Genomic DNA, 24,254 nt, shown 5'->3' on the forward strand with positions numbered 1-24,254 from the left:
GAAGCTTCATTTAAAATTAAATTAAAATGCAGAGCCCCCCGGACTGGTGGCCAGGACCGAGGCAGTGTGAGTGCCACTGAAAATCAGCTCATGTGCTGCCTTCGGCACACATGCCATAGGTTGCCTACCCCTGTTCTAGAACATCAGAGATACTTTTCAGATGAATTTAGCAAGCGAATAGAAAATAAAATGTCTCAAATCATGTTGTATCCCTTTTGCAAAAACACTTTATAACTGGTAGGTAGCCAAGATGGAAAGTTCAATCCTATCTGCTAGGAAGAAATATCCCATAAGCCAGTCTGTCTTTAGAATTGTCTCTCAAAATATAAAAATAAATAAAAGAATGTACCATATATACTCGTTCATAAGCCGAATATTTTTGGTAAAAAGTGAAGCATCTACACCAAAATGTGATGATTTTAAACTCTATGGAATTATTGAATTAAATATCTAATATATTGTTGTTTTGTTTACCTGGCGCGTCTGCAGGCATGGAGCCCCTTCCCAGTCAATGGGAGCTGCGGGAAGTAGCCCACAAATTTGCAGAGGGACAATAGGGTTGATGTCTGTTATTTCTCACCTCTATCTATTATTTATTTATTTATTTAAAAACACTTTTGCTGTTAACAAACATGTTATCTCTGGAGACACAAATCCAGTTTGAGAACTGCAAAACTAAGCATCCCTGATGGTATCTGTTAGACTAAGCACTGAGTGCCATTGAGTAGATAGAAAGATTAACCTAAATAATCTATACAGAAGCCCCAGGAACCCTGTAAGATTGGGCTCTCTAATCCATGAACTATTGGAACTCATTTACAAAACTTTTCTTAAACATTACATGAATATATTGTCTCATGCTATAGAATTAGAATTTATAATCCCTATTCCATGATGAGATATCTTTGAGCTATAATGTATCTTAAAACTATCTTTAGATAGGTTTTTCCTCAAAAAGCATTTTATCAAAAAAATTCAATTTAAATAAAAAAAAATCCATTTTTTTTAAATCATTGCTTTGTATCCACCCTGTTTGAAAGTAACACTGTAGTTAATTTATTGTTGACTTTTTTGAAGGAAATATGTTAGTTAGGGTTACCATATCTCATAAATAAAAAAAGAGGACCCTCCACGGGCCCATGGCCACGCCCATTTCCCCACCCCTAGCCCCGCCCCAACTCCGCCCCTTCCCCACCCTGACTCCGCCCCCTCCTCCCTCCCACTCCCAGCCAGGGGGAAAGGGCTGCCCCAGTGCTACCGGCTTCAAGGTTTGCCGGGCAGCCCCCAGACCCTGCGCCCCCAGCCGGCGCTTCCCCAGCGCAGCTGGAGCCCGGGAGGGGAAGCGCCCAGCCGGGGGCTCAGGGTCCGGAGGCACGGGGGCTGCCCGAAGCTGGTAGCTCTCGGGCAGCCCAGCTCTTAAACAGAGCCGAAGAGGAGCAGAGCCTCCAGCCGCAGCGGCTCTGCGTAACTTACACTGTGTAAGTTACACAGAGCCGAAGAGGAGCAGAGCCACCTCGGCTGGAGGCTCTGCTCCTCTTCGGCTCTGTTTAAGAGCCGGGCTGCCCGAGCGCTACGCTGGGGGCGCTTCCCCAGCGCAGTTGGAGCCCGGGAGGGGAAGCGCCCAGCCGGGGGCGCAGGGTCTGGAGGCACGGGGGCTGCCCGAAGCCGGTAGCGCTCGGGCAGCCCGGCTCTTAAACATAGCCGAAGAGTCGGGGAGGAGCAGAGCCGCCATTTTCCCGGACATGTTCGGCTTTTTGGCAGTTCCCCCCGGACGGGGGTTTGACTGCCGAAAAGCCGGACATGTCCGGGAAAAAGAGGACGTATGGTAACCCTATGTTAGTTGTAGAATGCAGTAACTCTTTAATAGTCTGGGTTTAAATCCAAAAATAAGCTTCCCAGGAACTGAAAATGTTAGTGGAATAACTGGCCACATTTTTTTTTTTGCTTTCTGTTAAAAATTAGTGAGGTAGGCACTCTGAATGGAATGGAATCTTGTATTACTTCAGGCAGAAAATGTGGCCGCTATAGGGCATAATGAATAAGAGAAAAATGAAATTGGGTATTTCTATCTGATTTTAGCTGAAGGTGTTCAGTACTCCTAAACAAAAATTGGTTTCTCTTTCTTGATAAATTGTAGTACTGTGTGAAAAGGGAAGGAGAATACCATAAAAGAAGGTATATTGCCACAATTGTGTGGAAAATGGGCTTCCAGATATGAGCATAGCATGCAGTTTAAAATGTAATCCATTGTAAACCTCTGTAGAAGCGTAGAAAATCCATATTGTTACTACAAATTAAATTTTGATTATATAAACCACCATATTAAGTCGCTGCCTGATCATATTGAAAGCAGATAACTTAGTGTTCACTGTGTCTTAAGCCTTGTATCACCATGCCTTAGATTTAAGTAACGAAACTAGAATGAAAATGAATTTTCATTTAAACTAATTTTAAAAGTATCTGTTTTGATATGATTCATATGCAAAAGAAATCCAGTATTTTCTTAATCTTAAATTTGACTTTATTGTGAATTTATGTATTTTGCCTTTAGACTTTTGGAAAACATGCTCATCTAAATTTTATTTTTTAAGTTGTATCATTAAACTTTCTTCATTCTTTTAAAGAAGGTGAATTTTTACTGCTACTTAAACTAATTATGATAATTTATCAAGTATTCAGGTATATCTGAGATTATTGCACTGTATGTGCCCCTGCTCTGTTAATCAGTGCATGAAAAACTGATGAGTCCACTTTCAGAGAAGAGAAATTATTTGACTCTCTGTATCTAATCCCTGCCATCTCCTTAGTGCATCCTATTTTTCCAAATTAGTTCAGGTTTGTCTTCCAAGTTTTCTTTATTTAAAAAAAAAAGTATCACAATTCATGTTCCTTCAGTTCTTGGAAATGAGAAACTTAATTACCTCCATATTAGTCATACTGTGGATGGACTGGAATTTGTGACCTTGTAATATCCCATAAATCCACAACTTCAAACTCCCCACCTAAAATAGTAGCACACTTCATACTTCCAATTTATTGGTGCATATATCTTTTCTCTGTGCTGCTGTGCTCCCTTGCATTGTTCTTCAAAGTTGTTTTTCAGAGACTAGTTTGATTTAAAATGACTGTCTTCCATTTCTGCAACTTCAGCAGTCTGCTAATGAAAGGATTTAATCTTTTACTCAGGAATAGATATCAATCAATTTTTTTAATCAAAAGCCAAGCAAAAATAAGTCCAGAAGAGAAAAGGAGAACAAAAAAATCAGCTTTCTCTCTGTCAGTTATGAAACTCTCTAAGATTGAAAGCAGAATAGCTTAATCTCTGAGCCCATTCTATTCTTGGCCGGCCAGTGTTAGTGATCGTACTTGATGTTGGTCTCAGTGCACAGATGGCTACAACTTATTTTGCTTAGCCCACTAAATAGCCTTCAGATGGAAATGACAGGTCACAATGTACTTGAGATAGAATGGAGTTCATGATTTAGGATTGAAAGGCTCTATAATGCTGATAGTGATCTCCTGAACTGTCTAGTCCCGTAGCTGGTGCATTTTTTAGCCTTTGCTGGCCTGGGCTGGGGGAGTGTCTTTTTTTTTTTTTTTTAAGTGTTAAACACTACTTGGTACCTAGATTACACAGTGTGTAACTTCTTTTTTATTTTTTGAAGTGTTGAATGAAGTATAAGAAGCAAATATTTACTACTGCTTCAAAGACTTGTGCATTATTAAATAATACAATTTGTGAAAAAGGTTAGGATGACTTTCTAGCAGTTTGAAACCTAGACAATTTAAAATTTTGACATTTTAAGCAAAATACTGATGGTGAAGGTCTGCATTATACTGAAGGTGAGCTCCGTTAAGTTAACAGAAAATGGTGAGAACTTTGCTGATGTCCACTTTCCTGATTCAGCATGTGCTTTGTGATGCTAAAGTACAGCAGTCTTTTGGGGCCTGAGAATATTTTTGGAATAGTAACTTTTAAGAAAAGTTCCCCTGCAGGTTGACTATCGTAGCTTTCCCTTTGCAAATCCTGCACTACCGAGCACTGGAGATGCATGGAGGCAGAACAAACGGGGATTGGAGGGCATCAAGACACTGCCTATTATCTCAGTTCATGCCACTATTATAGGCAGAAGTAGGTGCAGAGAATATGCTCCCGTTTTTCCTTACTGGAGGTGAGCTGCTGTTATTCTGCACTGTGCAGCAGTTTGGGGGAGGGAGGGGAATTAAAAGGGAAACTTCAGTTTACCATTCCCACAGGCAAGTCTTGAAGATAATTTCTGTAGACAATTCCCAGGGAGGTCTCCAAGTCACGGATCAAATACAATTCAGTACACAAAATCAATAAATCCTTAGATGCACTCCATTATGCTAAAAGCTGTCCAACACCTAATGGGATCTGGAGTGTACAAACCAGAAGAGACAGACTGAGGAAGTGTATGTGTTTCTTCCCCCCAGTATGGTTCCAAAGAAATCAGGAGATGGGAGAGTGGTGTTGGGTTTTATGGAAATGAAATAATTTACCTCTCCAGATACCTGAGGACAAAAAGGTGGGTTGTGGTTCATGTCTTAAAAATAAAAAATAAAAAATCCAGATTCTAGAATTGAGAGGGCATCAAAACAGAGCCAGTAGCCCACTCTTTTCAAATGGATGGTGTTCCAGTCAAGTTTCAGATGTTGGCAACTGCAGTACTATTATAGGGGTGGGATGATTGTGGATAAAAATGTCCTAGACCTAGACCATTTAGGGCAGTAGTCAGTTACTTCTCAGTGGTTAATATTGGTGAGGTGAGGCATGAGTGTGAAAGTGAAATGGAGGGGAAGAGACTAGGGTTTCTTTGAATAGGTTGATAAGAAAATGGGAAGTTCTGGTAATAGCCAGTACATAGTACTGTCTTTACCTGTTAATGCACTGAGGTTACTTGTGAACATGAAAGGTGTATATTATGTTCTAAAAACAACCTCATAATTCTATACTTAATCAGCTGCTGCAGTGTTACAGCCTCTGATTCATTTTGAAGAATTCTATGATAATTCATAGTATTAATAAGACTGATGTAACTTTAGCTGCTGTGATTAAATTATACCTCATGGTTGCAAAAATGTAAACATTTATTTACTGATATGAAGTGTTTGCAGTTGGCTATTGTATAGGCTCACAGTTGCAGCTCAGAAAATATGCTGGTTTCACAGAACTATAAATATCTGCAAGTGCTAACAATAAATCTGGAGTCTTATCTCTTTTTGTGTTTCATTGATTGTGGATTATTTCATATGTTTAAAATTCTATGCATTTGTGTGAGATGTAGAATCTGCTCTTATGACTATTGTATTCAGTGTTAGAACATATATACAGGACATGCATATAGAAAAATAGATGTTATGTTTTACAATTCAGGTTTTTTTAATGTTTAATAAATTGGCTTCCCATTTGAAATTTAATATTAGCAGATGTAAAGATCTAATGCAGACTGGTGAAGACAAGAGATTTTAACAGTATTTCCCAGCGATGCCCAACATCTGAGTTACAACTTGTAGTGTCGGAAGCTTCCTAACTTGTGGGATTTTATTTTTAATACAAACAATTCACATGGGGCAAAGATAATAGAATTTTTCAAATAATTTCAATTAATACATCTTAAAAATTGGTAACTCTAGAGGTCAAAATCTCAGCGAAAGCATTTTTGAAATTTCTGCTTCCCCCCAGCAACATTGGGTTGTATTCAGATGGCTGATGTTCACTTTGAGTGCTACATAGTATAGGTAACAATGCAGTTGATTCACATTACTTTGGATATGAATAAAGTGCATGTAATAGCATCAAATGATTCTCTAGAGGAGAGGTTCTCAACCTGTTTACCATTGTGGGCCACATTTGGAGCTGTCTGTGTTACGTGGGCCACATCCACACAATATATATACTACCTGTATGGCCTTGAGGATGTCGCCGCAGCTATTTGCTGATTGGGCCGCAAGCGGGCCATGGGTTGAGAACCACTGCTCTAGTGAGAGTGCAAATGGTTAGTCTCCATCCTTGGAATGAGGTAGATAAGCTAAAAATAGGAAGAATTTCTGAAGTAAGTGCAGTCTGTGAACTAACTATTGTCACATCTTAGTGAAAACTGAAAACTCATTAGTTGTGTACTGGTGCTATTTTGCTTCAGGCTGGTAAGTTCAACTGAATATTTAGAGAAATAATGACTATCACATTTTTTTTCTTTGACAGGAACACATCAGATGTTATTGCTGGCAGTATTTGTAATGCCTCTTAATGATCTCAACTCTGACTTCTCCAAGTTTCAGGAAATGATAGAAACAACTTTAGACATGAACAAGGTATGGAATAGTTTATTTAAAGTATGAAGCATCTTGCTGACCTATACTGGTGTGGTTCACTCTTGTATTAAGATATTTAGTGTGTAATCTACACAAATATTTTATTGCTATAGAACACTTAAGTTGCTATAATTAAACAGGTATTAGAGTAGTCTATTGAGTATAAATATAAGTTATTTTTTGAGTTTGGATTCTGATATCTGGGGAGCAGAATGACTTATGGGAATGCACAGGATAGTTTTACTTGGACAAACTGTTTAGATTTAAATCTGAGTTACAAGGTGGTTACACAGGTGACTTGAAAAGGATGGAAAGCAGGCTTGGTGCCTAGGGTTAGCTTTCTGATATTGCCACAAAGCCAGTTAGATTCATAGATCCAGCCAGTCTCCCAAGGCCCTAGTGAGCAAAAGAGTGCATTCAGCCCTAGAGAGGATTGGAGTCTCTGTGTTACTCTGCCCTAGAATTGGTTGAAAATTGTCAACATTTCAATAAATATTTTTCACAGTAATTTTTGCACCAGCTGTACTGTGCAGCCACCCATCTAGAAGAACTTGGAGCAGTCACTTTGGGCTCTGAAGGGAGTTCTGTCCAGTTGTCCTTAGCTCAGAGAGAATCATTGCAGTGCAAGACATTGACTGTTTTAAATTCAAAAGGGACGAGTAGGGCCCTACCAAATTCATTGTCCATTCTGATCAATTTCATGGCTATAGGATTTGAAAATTAGTCAATTTCACATTTTCAGATGTTTACATCTGAAATTTCACAATGTTGTAACCGGGGGAGGGAGGGTACTGACCCAAAAATGGGGTTGTGGGGGAATTGCAAGGCTGTTGTAAGGGGGGTCGCAGGTTTGCCACCCTCACTTCTGTGCTGCCATCAGCCAGAGCTGGGCTCTGAAGGCAGCAGCCGAGGAGCTTCCTGCAGCCAGAGGAAGCTCCCGGAGGTGGAGGTGAATCTGGTCCTCCTCGTGCTGCTGGGAGGACTTCAATTTGAGGACTTCAATAGCTCAGACATAGGTTAGGGGTTTATTACAGGAGTGGGTGGGTGAGATTCTGTGGCCTGCGTTATGCGGGAGGTCAGACTAGACAATCATAATGGTCCCTTCTGACCTTAAAATCTATGAGTGTATGAGACACTCCACCTGAGCGTTGGTTACTTTCCTTGCCATTGCCTCTGGGGAGCTAATATCTGGCTAATTCCCCAATTTACAGCATGCTTTAGTGACAACCACTACACAATTCTCATAACTTCATATGCATTAATGATATATGTATATCAATAGAGAAATGACTTTCAGCAGAGCATAACCTTTCCCCTGATACCTTACAAGGCATGCTTTATATGTGAGATCAGGATTATATGAAAATGAGGAATATTGGGGTTACAGTATGCTCCCCCAAGGTATAGAATGTCACAGGGCAGTCATATTTGAGGTCGCTACAGTCAAGCAGGGACTCTCAAACTAGGGCTTGGGAGTACCCTGCATCCACCAGCCCGGGCATAGTGCAGCCTCCCATAGTGACTTGGGCCACATAAATTTTATGCCGTTGGTTGAGCCTGGGCTCAGAGCTGCTACACGTTTCAGGGACCCCAAAGTCTAAGAAGTCCCATTCCATGACAGGACAAGATCGGCTGAAGTGTCCTGGCCTCCCACAGTGAAAGCATAAAAGTGGGCCACTAATAGGGTCTTGCTGATCCCTTCTCTTTGGGGTTTCTGGGGTGCAGCTCTGGGACGGGACGGCAGGCACCCATTGTGACCAGTGCTCGAGGGCTGGATCCAGAGGGACTTCCCTCCTGGTCGGTTCGGGTCTCTTGGGTGCCTCCTTTGGCAACCGGGCAAAGTTCTCTGCACCCTGGGCCTGCCTGTGGTCAGACCTCAGCGGGGCATATTTGCCAGGCCAGGCAGCGAGCAAATAGTCCTCTGTAATCTGGACTGCAGCGGCAAGCAAGTAGGGTCTATGCTGCCGAGCCCATGTTTGAGTTGACGTTGGCAATATGTCTAGGTACTGCTCTAAGACTATCGCGTCTATGATCTCTGCAGTTGTGTGGACCTCAGGGCATAGCTATTGGGTGGCCCAGTCTTTAAGGCATTGGGCTAGGGCCCAGGGGCGAGGCCCTGAGGCAAAAAGCTCCAAGTGGTAAGTTTCTGGGGATACTCCAAGACAGGCGAGTATGGCAGGCTTCACTGTCGGATAATCTCTCACCGCTTTGTCATCCAGGGCCTGGTAAGCCGCCTGAGCTTCCCTGAACAGGAATGGGGCCAGGTGTCTTTATCCCAAGCAGCGGTTGGGGCTACCCGCTCAAAGGTGACTAAGTAGGCCTCCGGATCATGATGTGGCCCCAGCTTGGCCAGTGGTATCCCCGGCCCAGAGTTCAGTTGGTTTGAGGAGGCTGCTGAGCTAGTTAGTCGCTGCGACAACGCCTCCTGGAATTCCTGCTCCTGCTGAGCTTCATGCTGCGCTTCAACTAGTGCCCTCTGGGTTGCAGTAGAGCTGTGCTGCTGCAGGGCCAGCAGCCTTACCAACTCCTCCATTGTCCCCTTGTTTCAGGGGTCAGCCCCGAAATCCACACTTCTGGTACCAGTGTAGCAGGGTACACTCACCTCTAATGAGCGTCCCCTCGGCCAAGTGTGTGTACTTGCGCACGCGCGCACGCTATCTCTCTCTCTCTCTCTCTCTCTCAGATGGGCTCCCTCCCTGGAGACAATGTCTTCGCCCTCTTGGGCTTCTGGCTACAACTCTCCAGCTGGGCCACTACAGTTCAGTTCCACATCTGGAGTGCCTCAATGTCCAGGCCACTTCCACCTGGGCCCGACCACTACTCCAGGCCCCAGGGCAGGGACCCCATAGATCTCTGCTGTGTCCCTTTAACTATGTCACACGGCTTCTCTAATTCCCTGGGCTACTTCCTCGCAGGCCCGCACTGTCTTCACCCTTACCTCAGGGCCTTGTCCTGATGAAGTCCCAGCAACCAGCTCCGGGCTCCTTCTCACTCTCCCCGGCTTCTGGCAGTGCTGCCCTATCCAGAGTTCTGCAGCTCCGTCAGCCAGCCACGCACCAGCCAGGCTCCTGCAGCTCCAGCACGGAACTGAACTGCCTCTGGCCCTACAGCTCTTCTTATACTAGGCTGCTTGGCCCCCATTGTCTGTGTCCCACACAGCCACTCTACAAAGCTTGGAGGACCCTCTCCACTGCCTTTTTTGGGGCAGGGTGTAGCAGGGCCACGAGTCCTCCAGCACGGGGCCTCAGAGCGTCTGGTATATACTCCATCACAAGTAAGCTGCCTAACAGAGTAGCAAATTCCCTGTTGACATACTGCTGCATCCTCCCTTATCTTATTGCATGTCATGAAAACAAGATACGAGCGCTTAAGTAGCTATGTGGATTGGAGTTCATGCACACTTTCTGTAGAAAATCCTTGCTACATTCTGATTTGTCTGTACATGAGTATTTATTTGAAATAATGGAGAAATCAAGCTCTTGAGTTGAAATGTTTACAAGCCTGGAGTAAGTATGAGAACTGGAATTCTTAAGTTGTATAAATGCAGTTCTTTGTTTAAAAAGTGAGCAGTATTTGAAAGTTAGTGGACAGATGGAAGTGGTAGTAATAAAAGTGAAATTACCGAAATCTAATTAACGCTTTCAGTTTGCAAAGTTTACTACTACCGCCTTGCTGTGAAAAGGCAGTGCAGCTTTTTTATCTTGTGAGCCTTGGCAGCCTTGCAGTGATGTAATTCTTAGATGAAGCTTAATTGGAAAAAGCACACAATCTAATAAGTTCTGCTCCATATCTATTAAATATGCTTATGTTGAGTACATTCATTTATATTTTAAATATATCATGTGGAAGTTACTTGTTATAGCTTAGTTGAAATTTGTATGTAATTTGCTGCTTAAAATTAGCAGTGCAGGAACGATGTTGATTTAGGTTGATGTTTTAGGTTATTTGCTTGTATTCATTTTCAAGGCCCTTCAGTCAGACTCCACCCTACCTACCATTTCTCATTCACTATCAAGTGGCCAACGCTTGCCTCCAATCTGCCGATGATGACAGCTTCCATTGCGCACTTGTTAAATTTTCAGTCAAACATTCTGCTTTCACCCATGCTGGCCCTCATGTTTGGTAGGTTCTCCCTGAAAACATCTGCCATGGTATCTCCTTATGCACCTTCTAATTCCTCCTCAGAACTCTTGCCTGCAAAAAAATATTGTCATGTCTGCAAAAAACTTGACAGTGGCTAGGCTGCTGGTGTGCAGAGACCAATGCCTACCATGCTGACCAATATTGTTTCTTGTACGCCCCTGCCTGTGCCACTCTGCCTCATGTCTTATACTATGGGTATGTCTATACTACCCGCTGGATCGTCGGGTTGTGTTCAATGTATCGGGGATCGATTTATCACGTCTCGTCTGGACGTGATAAATCAATCTACGAATTGACGTCCGTACTCCACCTCAGCAGGAGGAGTAAGCGGAGTCGACGGGAGCTGCGGCAGTTGACTTGCCGCCGTGAGGACAGCCAGGTAAGTCGAACTAAGATACTTTGACTTCAGCTACGCGAATAGCGTAGCTGAAGTTGCATATCTTAGTTTGAACCCCCCCGCTAGTGTAGCCCAGGCCTTAGATTGTAAGTCCCTTGGGGCAGGAATCGTTGTGATTATACAACACAGCACAGTGGGGTCCTGGTTCATGACTAGGGTCCAAAGGCACTATCGTAATGCAAATAATAAGTAAAGCAAACATTTTACTCTAGAAACCGGATATGTATTTTAATTGTTTTGAGGTCAAATAAAATACAAATGACAAATTGACAATACTGACAGAAATAAAAATGATTGGTAAAGCCTCATTAATAGATGGGTATTGATTAATGATCAGTCTTTCAGACTGCAGTCCAACAAATGTTCGGTCTCTTTATGCCCACAACATCAGGAAGATTATCAATATGAGAATGAAAGACCTGTAAGAACACGTGACAGTGATATCAGAAACATTCACAAATAACTACACAACCATTTTATTAATAATTTTGTTATGCAGCTAAACAGTGCCACAAGTACTGAAGTACAACAGCGAATAGAAATAGTGCAAAGTGTTTAGCCCTATGACTGCTATCACTCTCATCTCCTGCCGGGGAACCCCAGAGTGTCAGTCATTACTTTCTCCTCCCCGTCTGTAGTGGTCATCCTAGCGTCTCCTGGTGCATTCCCCATCCCCGCTTCCACCCCAGCACAACCCTACTAAGGTTGCATACATATGCATACGGTTTCCAACCCCTTTTTCCTTATCCATATTTTCACACCCCACTAATTTAGGGTTGTCCCATTTCTCTTTGGAGGTAGGCTCTGTGTTGCAACATTGGTTAATGCTTGTATTCCATCTCTATATCCTAAATATACTTTATCTTATATTTTTGGGTACATTGGAAATGTACAGTTCATTCACTAATACCAAAATTACAGTAAGATTACCACCTCTCATGCAATTGTATAAGCAAAACACGGAAGTTAAAACGTTTCTGCCACACATTTGGCTTTAAAGATCTGTGCAATTCTGACTTTCTGAAGAGGCCAATGAAGTGTTCCTAAATGGTGTTAAATATCAATGTTTGTCCTGTAGCCTGAATACTGGGCGACTTCTACATCTGTTTACTGACCAATAATTGTCAATAACAATTGTTCTGCATTTCTTGTCACTTGTCCCTGAATGGACATATAAATAACTATCTTCTGAAACTGTTGTTCCATAGAGACTTGTGTAGAACCACTAATTGGCACTTGTGAAGTGTTTCTAAATCCCATGGTTTTGGTGCGGTCAGTGAACCTGTTCCAGGACTCGTAATTCTAGCATGTGACTAGTGCATATTCATGATATTTTTCTCTACTGCTGTAGTGTCAAGTACATGTAGCATTATTTGATTGAATCGAGTGTGCATCGCTAATATGTTACCTTTGTGGCAAATAATTGATCCAGATATAAAAGTTAACTTTATTTCCCAGCATAGAGAAGCTTTTTCCTATGAAGAAAAAAAAAACCCGTATTAACTTTTGTTAAACTTGTTACGCAACTTCATTGTAAGATACCATAGATCACCGGTATAAGATTTTTGGCAAAACTTTCTATTTTATGTCAGATCACTGAAGAAGACTTGAAAGATGAAATTCAATAAAGACAAGTGCGAAGTACTTCACTTAGGAAGAAAAAATCAAATTCACAATTACAAAATGGAGAATACCTAGCTAGATGGTAGTACTACAGGAGAGGATCTGGGTGTTGCAATGAATCACAAATTAAATGAGTCAAGTGTGATGCTGTTGCAAAAAAGGCTTATATTCTGGAGTACGTTAACAGGAATGTTGTATGTAAGTAAGACACAGGTCGTAATTGTCCTTGCTCTACCCAGCAGTGGTGAGGCCACAGCTGGAGTACTGTGTCCAGTTCTGAGCTCCATACTTTAGGGAAAATGCAGTCAAACTGGAAAGAATCCAGAGGAGAGCAACAAAAATGATTTTTAAAAAAGGTCAGTTCAGTTTTTCAGATCTTATGAGGTAAGGTTAAGAAAACTGGACATGTTTAGTCTTCAGAAAAGAAGAATGAGGTGGGAACTTGATAAGTCTTCAAATATGTTAAGGGCTGTTACTAATAGTTTGGTGATCAATTGTTCTCCATGTTCACTGAAGGTGGTATAAGAAATATTGATCTTAGTCTTTAGCAAGCAAGATTTAAGTTGGACATTAAGAAAAACTTTCTAACTGTAAGTATAGTTAAGTTCTGGAATAGGCTTCCAAGGGAGGTTTAGAATCTTCCAACCCAATCCAACACTTCTGACTTTGAGAGAGAAAACACTGACCTTTTGGTCTGTTTCAGAAAGTAAGTGGCAATGATCACAGTTGATTATTGTACACTGTGTTCTACAGTCCTGAAAATTCAAAGTTGACATCTTGATGTCCTTTCACTAAAATGGGTGAAGCAACCATAAAGCTTTGTGTTTCATTTTCACACAACTTTTTCGCTATCTCCTATGCATTTCTATAACAGTAATTTTTGAAGTGTAAAATAGCAAACATGATTCATAGGCGTTACTAATTTCCACAGCTGGCTAGTACTTTATATTAACATGCTGATTACAATATATTTTTTCTGTGATTTCAGGAAAACTTTTTATTACTGATAATTAAGGTGCGAGTCTGTCACTGAAGTTATGGATTCCATGATTTTCCGGGACTTCTGCAGCGGCCGGTGTGGCTGACCTAGATGCCACATGAGCAGCTCAGGCTACCCCTGGGCCAGCTGCACCAGCCGCTGCTCAGGCAGTCTCGGGCCACCACGCCTCCCTCACTCCCAGCAGCAGGAGTTTGGGTGTGGGATGAGACTCAGGGCTGAGGCAGGGGGTTGGGGTGTGGGAGGGGGTGGGGGCTCTGGGTGGCGCTTACCTCGGGGCGGCTCCCCGGGAGCGGCAACATGTCCCTTGGCTCCTAGCCAGAGGTGGGGCCAGGCAGCTCCGTGTGCTGCTGCCACCCGTGCTTCCCGGCCAATGGGAGCTTTGGAGCCAGCAGTCGGGGTGGAGGCAGCGTGCAGCGCTCCCTGGCCCGCCTCTGCCTAGGAGCCGAGGGACATGTCGCCACTTCTGGGGAGCCATGCGAAGTCAGGTAGGGAGCCTGCCAGCCCCACCAATCCCTCCTTCCCCCCCCCCCCCAGCAGCAGTGGGGGTCCCGGGCCGCACGCTGCTACCCACCCCTCCCCCCAGCACCCGTGGCACCCCTGGTCTGTCCCCCCTGCCCCCGAAGAGCACCCAAGGTTTAGTCAGGAGTAGTACAAGTTGTGGACAGGTCATGGGCCATGAATTTTTGTTTACTGCCCGTGACCTATCCATGACTTTTTTACTAAAAATACCCGTGACTAAAACATAGTCTTACTGATAATGTTTTCTCATGTTGGCTGTGAAAGTTTCATCATTCCAAATAGATAACATTTCAGGGGCTGCTATAATTACCATTTTTAATTGTTATAAAGGTGCACAAGTGTCAGTCCACCCACCCTCATGTCACGAATGTGGCATAAGGCTAAGACAATAACTTTTGAAAATTGTATAGGCTTTAATTTTGAATATGCACACTTGTCTCCAAAGGAGACATCACTTTTTCATCTGTGTTCCGTTTTGGTGGTATAGATTAATAATTGGCTTTCACTTTTTGCTTAAAGGAAGAGAGGTCGATGACTGACAAAAATCCCAGAATTTACAATATACGCTAATAGAGATTTATAACCTTACACTAGTTGGAGACCATCTGTTGATTTAGTTTTATGCCTTGGGACATCTTCTTTTCTTTTCCAACTACTGTGCTAAGCCTTTACCCTTCAAATCACATTCCAACTTGATGTCAGTGTTTTTATTGCATTTCTGCTAAACAAAATAATGAATTGAACATTTTTAGTGGCACCTTATAAAATGCATTATGTGGGATTTGTTTTCAAGTCATAGGAGGTAATTAAAACGGTTGTTGATTTGCCAGCTGTGGTTGTACTGGAACAACAAACTTTCCTCAGTATGAGCATTAAAATGTATGCTTTCTGGCTTTGCATTTTGTTAGATTCAGCCATTATATTTAAATCCTATAAAAATCTAATAGAGAATAAGGTATGATAGAATTACAAGGTGCCATAGCAACCGTTATATTAGTAATCCATTCAGAGTAACCTTTCCGGGGTAGGTATCAAAAAACACAATTTGAAAAGCACTAGATATATTTGCAGTCCATAATGACTTATTCACTTAAATAGCTATAATAAATGTTGGTAACTGGATAACTTTTTTTTTCCATTCCTGTATTTGATTAGTTATCATTTTTTTCCGTAGGCTTGGCACTCTATACATGTAAAAAGAGTGTATTAGACTACAGCATTGCCTAGAAGGGTCCAAATGGAATAGATTTTAATTAGTAATGAGTAAATATATGCACCTACTTAAGTGTTTGCAGCATTTGGGCTGTAGCTTATTTATTATCCACCTATGTACATTTTTAACATTGCCAAATATGTCTGAGTGTTTATTAACACACACCAGCAGTCCTGAGAAAACTAAATCTTGGCAAGCTAAAAAAAGGGAGGTGAGGTTGGAGGGAGGGAGTTAGATCTTCTCTTTTTTAGTCAACACTGAGTTAGGAGATTTGCATTCAGTCTAATGCCCTGGTAAGTGAATGTACATGGATTAAAACAATGCGACAGTGATAGATGTGGCCTAAAATGGAACAATTCAAGGCTATTTGATCTAGACTTTGCTGACGACATCACTCTTATCAATGAAGATGCCAATGGACTACAAAAATGCACAAACCAAGTAAAAGAAGTAATGGAGAAGATAAGTTTGAGATACAATGCAAAGAAATGTAAAGTCTTGTTAATGGGGACTACAGGGACAGAAATCAAAATTGAAGAGAAACTGGAGAAGTTGGAAATTTTATGTATCTTGGAAGTACCATCAGCCAAGATGGTACTAGTTCCAAGGAAATACGAAGAATCTGAAGGCAAACACTGCATTTGGAAGACTCAAAAACATCTGGCAACTCAAAAACATCTCCCTCAAGACAAAACTGAATGTGTACAAAGCAATTATTGCCATCACAACATATAGCAGTGAGATATGGCAACTTACCAAGAAAGATACGCAAAAGCTGGATGCATTTCATCACAAATGTCCGAGAAGAATATTGGGAGTAACATATAGAGATGGGAAGACAAATGAAGTCAAAAAAATTACTGGACAAGGCACCCTCTCACAAATAATCTACAAAAGACATCAGTGGCTGGGACATGTGCTGAGAATGGAAAAAGAATGCCAAATACCGCCATTGAATGGAAGCCAGAAAACGCAAGAAGAACGAGAGGAAAACTGCGAATAACATGGAAACGAACAGTTCTGAACAACATCAAGTACCTCAGCATGAAATGGGAAGATTTAGAGAGAAGGGCAGTTGACAGGCAAAGATGGCAAATGTGGGTAGCCCAATGTTCAGCAAAGCACGGGATGGTCTAAGGTAATGCCCTGGTGTGTGTTTGATACAGCAATCTGTCAGTTCATGACTGTTACTCATCTACTGTTCCATGCCCAGAATGGAGATCGAAATCTTTGACCTGTTATAGCAGAGTCCATTGAAAGTAGCTGCATGTTTGTACTCCTTAATCTCTGAAGCCAGGTGGACATTCGGCTATATTGGAATTGGAGAGTCCTTTATTTTTACAATTCAGTATCAGTTTCAGCAATGAAAAAATTATTGACGTGCTCTTAAAGTTGAAAACGTGTGCAATGGTGATGGTGACTGGCTTTTTATTCCTGCTCTTATTGGAAGCCCAGGAAGGAATAAATCCAGTCCTTCATGTTTTCCTAGGTTCTTCTGGTGGATTTTTCCATAGTCATATGGCAGAATGTTGCCATAAAAAAGCCTTTTAATGTCTGAAAACTATTGGGAGCACCTATGTTCACAATTCCACATGTTCTTTTTAAAATTTCTCACACCAGATTGGCAGCTGCACGTAGAATTAAGAGATGACTGTGTGGAGGAGAAGAGAATAGCAACTTTTCTAAATACAATTAGGGCTACAATTCGTAAAAAATAAAGTTTAAACTCTCCAGTGTTCTATTTGGGATAATAAAATGATTATTTTATTATTCTGAGAAGTTTTATCCGGAATGGCAGATGTGGATTTTTTTTTTTAACCAAATAATTTAGGAACTCCTTTGTGTTTTGTTTTTTAATAAGTTGCAACATCTAATCAGTTAAATTTTCACAGTTAAAGTTTATAAAACGTTAAGTATTCGCTTAATCAGCTTACCTTGGAGAATGTGGTCAAATGTAACAGTTCTATTTCAACATCTGCTAGTGAAGGATAGACTAGTTGAGTATAGTCTTCAAATACTTGAATGTGGCACAGGTGATAACAGATCTGTTTACAGGAGTTGGAATAGGCAATCAATTTGCTGGCTCCTACAGACTGTTACTGGAAGCAGTGCAAACTGAGATACACATTGGTAGGTGTCTATGGATATAAATGCTGAAAACTTGTTTTCATGTGTTGCCTTTTTGTAATTACTGGCTTTGGAGCGGAAGGGGGGAACTGGATTTAGCTTGAAATGGAACATGGGAGCCTTTCAACTTTTAGTTTGAGAGTATGTGTGTAGTCCTGGTTGGTAGGGAATGAGAATGTGTAGCATCTCGTAGCTGTTTGGTCTGTGTGAAATTAGTTTCTGTGATGTGGCTGCCGTTCTTGTAGGTGAATGGATCAGTCTTCTTGATATGTCAGGCAGGTGATAGTCAATCCAGATGCAGGATTTTTTCACCAAGTTCCATGCAGGAAGGCTTTCTTGGTGCACAGCTTTCCGATCTGGGGGTGGAAAAACAATAGTCAGGATAGTGTAGGCTACCTGTCCAATTGTTCTGCTTGAGCACTGTTGCTTATTAGGACATCTTGAGTGAGTGTCCATACTGATGGTGTCACATGTAAACCAATTAATGAGGTAAAAGAAACGCATGAAGGAGGAAACAATAAGGTAATGAGTTAATCAAACTGTATCTCTAAAATTGCTTAACCTGCCTGCAAGGAAACCTGTGTACTGTATACCTGATTTAAGGAAAATTGGGTTGAAATTGGAAAAGATTTTGGAAAATGCACTGTAGGCTGCCTTTCATAACCCTACAGAGTGTATTTAATTGTTAGAAGCTTGCACTGAAGCATTTGCCTATTTCCAAAAGGGTTGCTGTTTTAGAACATCCCATCCCTTTGTGGTCTGCATGCTAGGCTTATGTAGCTAAGAGGCTATGCAGATTGTTTGAGACTCACGTAACAGTCATCTCATCCCTCTCCAACAAACGGGTTTGTTTATTACTACTGAGCTATCTGCAAGCAAATAAATATTCAAATAGACTAACAGACGAAGTGAGTATTCACCCACGAAAGCTTATGCTCATGCTCCAATACGTCTGTTAGTCTATAAGGTGCCACAGGACTCTGTTGCATAATATACACAGTTTACTCTACAGTATAATTGAAAATTATTTTTATGTACAAAGGTCTTTTTTCTCTCAAAGCTAGTAGTTTTTTTTTTTTTCAGAAAATCTTGGTTTGTGTACTCCCACATAATTTTCTTCAAAGTATCCTCACTCATGTTGAGCCTCTTGCTGTCTTGGAGGTAGTCCAACTTTGAAAATAAGTGCTCTGCATCAATAGATCCAGGGGGTGCCCTTAAAGCTCACCGTGCCACTTTGCTGAAGTTGGGAAGTGTCTTGATGACTGTTCCAGAAAGCCAGCCCATCCAGTTTCACATTGTCAGGGATAGGCATGTTCATGTAAGTAATTAATTCCCATTTGAAATTTCATCTTTAGTGGCAAATGGTTGAAACACTCTGGCATAACGGTTGTAGTCTGCTGCAAAATTAACCTGGAGGAAGGGGTGCAACACTTGGATGACATTCCAAAAAGAATCTTCAGCACCAAACACTTCGGGGTTCAGATTACAGATCACAGTTGTCTCACATTTCTTGCTGAGCATAGCGTTGAAGGTTTTGAACAATTTTTGGTATTCTTGTGTTCTGGGGTCAGAAGAATTTCCAGAAACAACTGGGTTTTCTCGCCGTATGTTTCTCCTGTAGCTTTTGTGCTCAATTCAGCTGAGATTTTGGTTGAGATTTTGGAGAAAACTTCAGTGTTTTCTGTGTGTCACGCGGTGATTCCAAGTTTTCAACAATGAACATTGCCAGATTCTGTGCACCAAGGCAGTCATTTTGGTTATTTGCCAGTCTTTTCAGAGTTTCTGCTTTAGAACCAACAAACACAGGAGATGCATTAGCCCAGTCCATGTGTTATTTACGTGACAGGCAGCAAAGTACAAGCTCATCCGCCGATGTGGCACAACAAAGGTAGGTAATGGGCAGTTAGCTCTTCACTCTTCTCGCACTATGTAAAACAAAGCCTTCAACTTATTTGAATGCTTAAAAATGGCCCTGAATGCAGTGATGCAAGATTTTACTTCTTTAATTTCTTCTGTCCCAGTAGCTGCTGACAGCGCAAAGTTAATCAGATGAGCAGGACAGCTAATATGTAGCAGCTCCGGCTTCTGATAGTTTAATCTCCTGTGCAAACTTAGTTATGTACGAAGCAGAATCTGTGTTAGTTGTGGCCACGTTTTCCCAAGTTAGTTGGTACATCTCAAACATGTCAATTACACTGGTCTACAATTTTTGAGAAGTCGTCTGCTTCAGAGATAAAATGTGCTATTTATTATGTATTTTGATGTGCTGAATTCAAATATGATAATTAAAACAACTGATTGGCTACTGTTTCTAAGATATTTAAGTTTTTGCATTTTATGTCTATGTATATTGTATAGATAGTAGAGTTTTATTCATAAATTGTAAACCTAGGTCTTTTCATGTGTTTATGGTTGCTTTACATGATAATATTTCACCTGTCCTGTTTATGTAACACTTTAAAAATCAGCAAAAGGGTTGTATAAATAAAATGTATTATGAAACAAAAGGCAAAAAACTATTATGTACATAGTTTAGTCCTATTCAGTGTCTACTCGGCGCTTCTTGGCTTGTCTCTTGTATTCATTAAATGGAGCATCTCTTCTCACTGTCCAGCAATAGTTTGCAAGCATTGATGGGCTCCATTTGCCCTGATAGCGTTTCTCCATTGTTGCAATGTCCTGGTGAAATCGTTTGCCATGCTCGTCGCTCACTGCTCCGCAGTTCGGTGGAAAAAAATCTAGATGAGAGTGCAAAAAATGTATCTTTAGTGACATGTTGCAACCAAGGCTTTTGTATCCCTTGAGGAGGTTTTCCACCAACAACCTGTAGTTGTCTGCCTTGTTGTTTCCGAGAAAATTTATTGCCACTAACTGGAAGGCTTTCCATGCCGTCTTTTCCTTGCCATGCAGTGCATGGTCAAATTCATCATCTCGAAGAAGTTCACGAAGCTGAGGACTATGAAAGACACCTTCCTTTATCTTAGCTTCACTTAACCTTGGAAATTTTCCACGGAGGTACTTGAAAGCTGCTTATGTTTTGTCAATGGCCTTGACAAAGTTCTTCATCAGACCCAGCTTGATGTGTAAGAGTGGTAACAAAATCTTCCTTGATTCAACAAGTAGTGGATGCTGAACACTTTTCCTCCCAAGCTCCAATGACTGTCGGAGTGGCCAATCTTTCTTGATGTAGTGGGAATCTCTTGCACGACTATCCCATTCACAGAGAAAACAGCAGTACTTTGTGTATCCAGTCTGCAGACCAAGCAAGAGAGCAACAATCTTCAAATCGCCACAAAGCTGCCACTGATGTTGGTCATAGTTTATGCACCTCAAAAGTTGTTTCATGTTGTCGTAGGTTTCCTTCATATGGACTGCTTGACCAACTGGAATTGATGGCAAAACATTGCCATTATGCAGTAAACAGCTTTAAGACTCGTCTTCGATGAATCAATGAACAGTCTCCACTCATCTGGATCGTGAACGATGTTGAGGGCTGCCATCACACCATCGATGTTGTTGCAGGCTACAAGATCACCTTCCATGAAGAAGAATGGGACAAGATCCTTTTGACGGTCACAGAACATGGAAACCCTAACATCACCTGCCAGGAGATTCCACTGCTGTAGTCTGGAGCCCAACAGCTCTGCCTTACTCTTGGGTAGTTCCAAATCCCTGACAAGGTCATTCAGTTCACCTTGTGTTATGAGGTGTGGTTCAGAGGAGGAGGATGGGAGAAAATGTGGGTCCTGTGACATTGATGGTTCAGGACCTGAAGTTTCATCCTCTTCCTCTTCCTCGTCTGACTCAAGTGAGAATGATTCTGGTGCATCAGGAACCGGCAGTCCTTCTCCGTGGGGTACTGGGCGTATAGCTGATGTAATGTTTGGATAATGCACAGTCCACTTTTTCTTCTTTGACACACCTTTCCCAACTGGAGGCACCATGCAGAAGTAACAATTGCTGGTATGATCTGTTGGCTCTCTCCAAATCATTGGCACTGCAAAAGGCATAATTTCCTTTTCCTGTTCAACCACTGGCGAAGATTTGTTGCACAAGTGTTGCAGCATATGTGTGGGGCCCACCTCTTATCCTGATCTCCAATTTTGCAGCCAAAATAAAGGTGATAGGCTTTCTTAATCATAGTGGCTATATTGCGCTTTTGTGATGCAAAAGTCACTTCACCACAAACATAGTAGAAGTTATCTGCACTGTTCACACAAGTACGAGGCATCTCTGCTCACTTTGGCTAAACAGAAACGTGTCCCTTTGCAAAATCAAACACTGACAAATAAGAGAGCACGACACTGTATGATTTCTAGAGCTGTTATAGGGCAATTTGTTCAGCAGAGTGATGTAAGCTTCGTTATGATTGCATCATCCATGACTTCTAGGAATAACATGATGCAATTCATACCATGTATGATGCAATACCAGCTTCAGATTGCATCATTCATTGTTTTGCCTAAAAAGCAAATACTGTCCAAACCCAGTCATAGATTTATTCATAGATCCAGTCAAAGATGTATTTTAGTCATTTCTGGTTTAAATTGAGATCCCTTCCCTTTATAACTCACTTATCCTCCGCCATTCCCAAGTCAAGGGTCGTATATACTGACCCAATAGCATATCTTGAAAACTAGTGCCAATCAACAATTTTAAGCATCATTTTCGTTCTCAGTGACCCAGAATTAGTAAAGTTTGACTACATTTATTTCAGAAGCATTTTGGCTGTAGAACAGCGTTATTGCTGTGTCAACAACACGGGTGTCAGTAGAGGGGATGAATGCCGCTTCAGCACAAAACAATGCAGGGTTTATTTGCTTGGAAATCAAGAAACAAAAACAAAAGGCCAAGAATCAGACAGTTCCAAGCATCAAACTAGACAATTATTCCATCAGTTTAGATACTAAAGCATCATCATTTTCTTTCAGATACTTATGAGTGAGGTTGTCTGCATTAGGAAGGGTTTTTGCTGCTGGACACTATTGTGACTTTGTATAACAATAGGCCCCACTGCAATTAACAGTGGTTGTCCGGCGAAACAAAGAGGATGCACAAATTCATTGATCGGGGGGTAGCCGTGTTAGTCTGAATCTGTAAAAAGTAACAGAGGGTCCTGTGGCACCTTTAAGACTAATTCATTGACACAGTCGTGCTGGGTCCTCTTTCGTTAAAATCCTGGTGAAAGATTCTGATATTGTTTATTCTGAAGCTCACTTTCTTTAAGCCTCTTGTCTCTTGCTTTCGACATGCTCCTTTATTCTGTCTAATCTCAATGCTGTAGTACTTGCAGTGCGATGCATTCTCTTCGTTCCTGTCTTTACTTTTCTTGAAAATTTCTAAGCACTGATTTTCTTGTTGGTATTCAGGCATAGATTTGTGTTTTCGCCCCATGTTTACCTTTAACCGTATTTTTATCTGTGGAGGATTTCTTGTTTAAATTCAGTACCGCACTAAATGAATGCAAAGAAATAGCAGAGTAGCGTCTCCTTGTGAGCCAATCAGAGTGCAGTATTAACGTTGTTTGTTTTTTCCAACCACCACTTTGTGTGTGTTCTGTGCTTTATGTTGGAACTGCTTCAGTCGCAGAGCTGCCAGACACAACAAGTGTGTAAAGCAGTGTTTAACAAAAACAAGTACCTGAAAAAAATACTGAGTGGATTAATAAACAGGTGTAAATCAGTAAAAACTGAACTCCTTTAATTAAAAAAAACTGGTAATTTATCCGTGAAAATAGGTAAAAACTGAAAATGCGGAACACTACATATCCCTAAAGGGGTAACTGTAAGCCCAGAGTTCCCATGAGGCTGGAGTTCTGGGAAAAGGTGTATTTGAGCTATGGGGACATCTGATGAGACCACACTAGTCCCAGGGGCTAGGCAGTTGGACCGCAAGGTGTCAGGTCTCAGGAGGGACACTCTAGCAAAGTATAGTGCTTAGAATTGTTTAGACTCAAAAAGCTTAGCGTACATGAGACCCAGTGAGGTGAGCTTCAAACATAGCAGCCTGCGGAGTGTCCAGCCAGAGGAGGAGCCCTACCAGGCTTTGTTTGTGATTCAGCAAAACTCTCTTCAGCTCTAGAATATCATCTGACACAAACAATACTGAATTATGAAATGATGTACAAAAACTATTAAACCAAATCAAACTAAGTGACTAATGTATGCAGCAATCCAAATGTTACTATAGTTATATTCATTCTCATTCTTCTTTTCATAGGTGGAAAATCATGAATTCCTTGTGAAGGCTTCTTTTGATCCTAATCTGACCGAGTTGAGAGAGAAGATGAACAAACTAGAGGAGAGCATGCAGACTCTTCTAAAGACTGCAGCCAGAGAACTAGGTACTGTGGGGTAAAAATCCCTTTAATACTTTCTTTATAAAGTGCTGTGAGATCTACTGGCCATATAAGAGTTAGGTATTTTTATTTTTAGTTTAATTATTGAATTATTCGTTAGACTGCTGGATGATTTTAATGGTGTTATTTAGTATGTACGTGGAGAGAAACAAACAACTTTATGCCCAAATTGCTTTTTGTGAAAGGTGGTGTTTCAGAATGTTTCACCAGTTGCTGCACACCTATTACAGGGTTGTACAGAATTTATTTACTGTAACTGTGTCTAGTCTTCTCCACTGATTTTATTTTTATTGAGACCCTTGGGGAATGTGTAGTCAAATATCCTGTCCTTATCTATTCATATTGGTGTCCATTCTGGACATGCCCATTTTTTGTGGCATGAAGGTGCATATAAAATGGAATACAGAATTCTATTAAGCAGAATTAAACATTTAAAACTACCATTTCTTGTGTGGTACAGTCAGTGCAAATCTCACATTGATCATGATTCACATAATCTCTTTTAATGAAAATGAAGTGGTAAGAAAAACTGGCAACGCTG

The 24,254-nt window shown here is 41.3% G+C and overlaps 1 protein-coding gene across 1 annotated transcript in view; it reads left to right on the forward strand.

Moving 5' to 3' along the window:
- The window catches only part of MSH2 (mutS homolog 2), a 104,415-nt gene that overhangs the window by 54,064 nt on the left and 26,097 nt on the right, over positions 1-24,254 (forward strand). Inside the window, exons 8-9 of the mRNA XM_005307336.4 lie at positions 6,224-6,333; positions 23,575-23,698. Of these exons, the coding sequence (XP_005307393.2) occupies positions 6,224-6,333; positions 23,575-23,698 (234 nt within the window). The remainder of the gene's footprint in view (positions 1-6,223; positions 6,334-23,574; positions 23,699-24,254) is intronic.

The sequence above is a fragment of the Chrysemys picta genome, chromosome 3, assembly GCF_011386835.1.
Source record: "Chrysemys picta bellii isolate R12L10 chromosome 3, ASM1138683v2, whole genome shotgun sequence".
NCBI classification, from domain to species: Eukaryota; Metazoa; Chordata; order Testudines; family Emydidae; genus Chrysemys; species Chrysemys picta.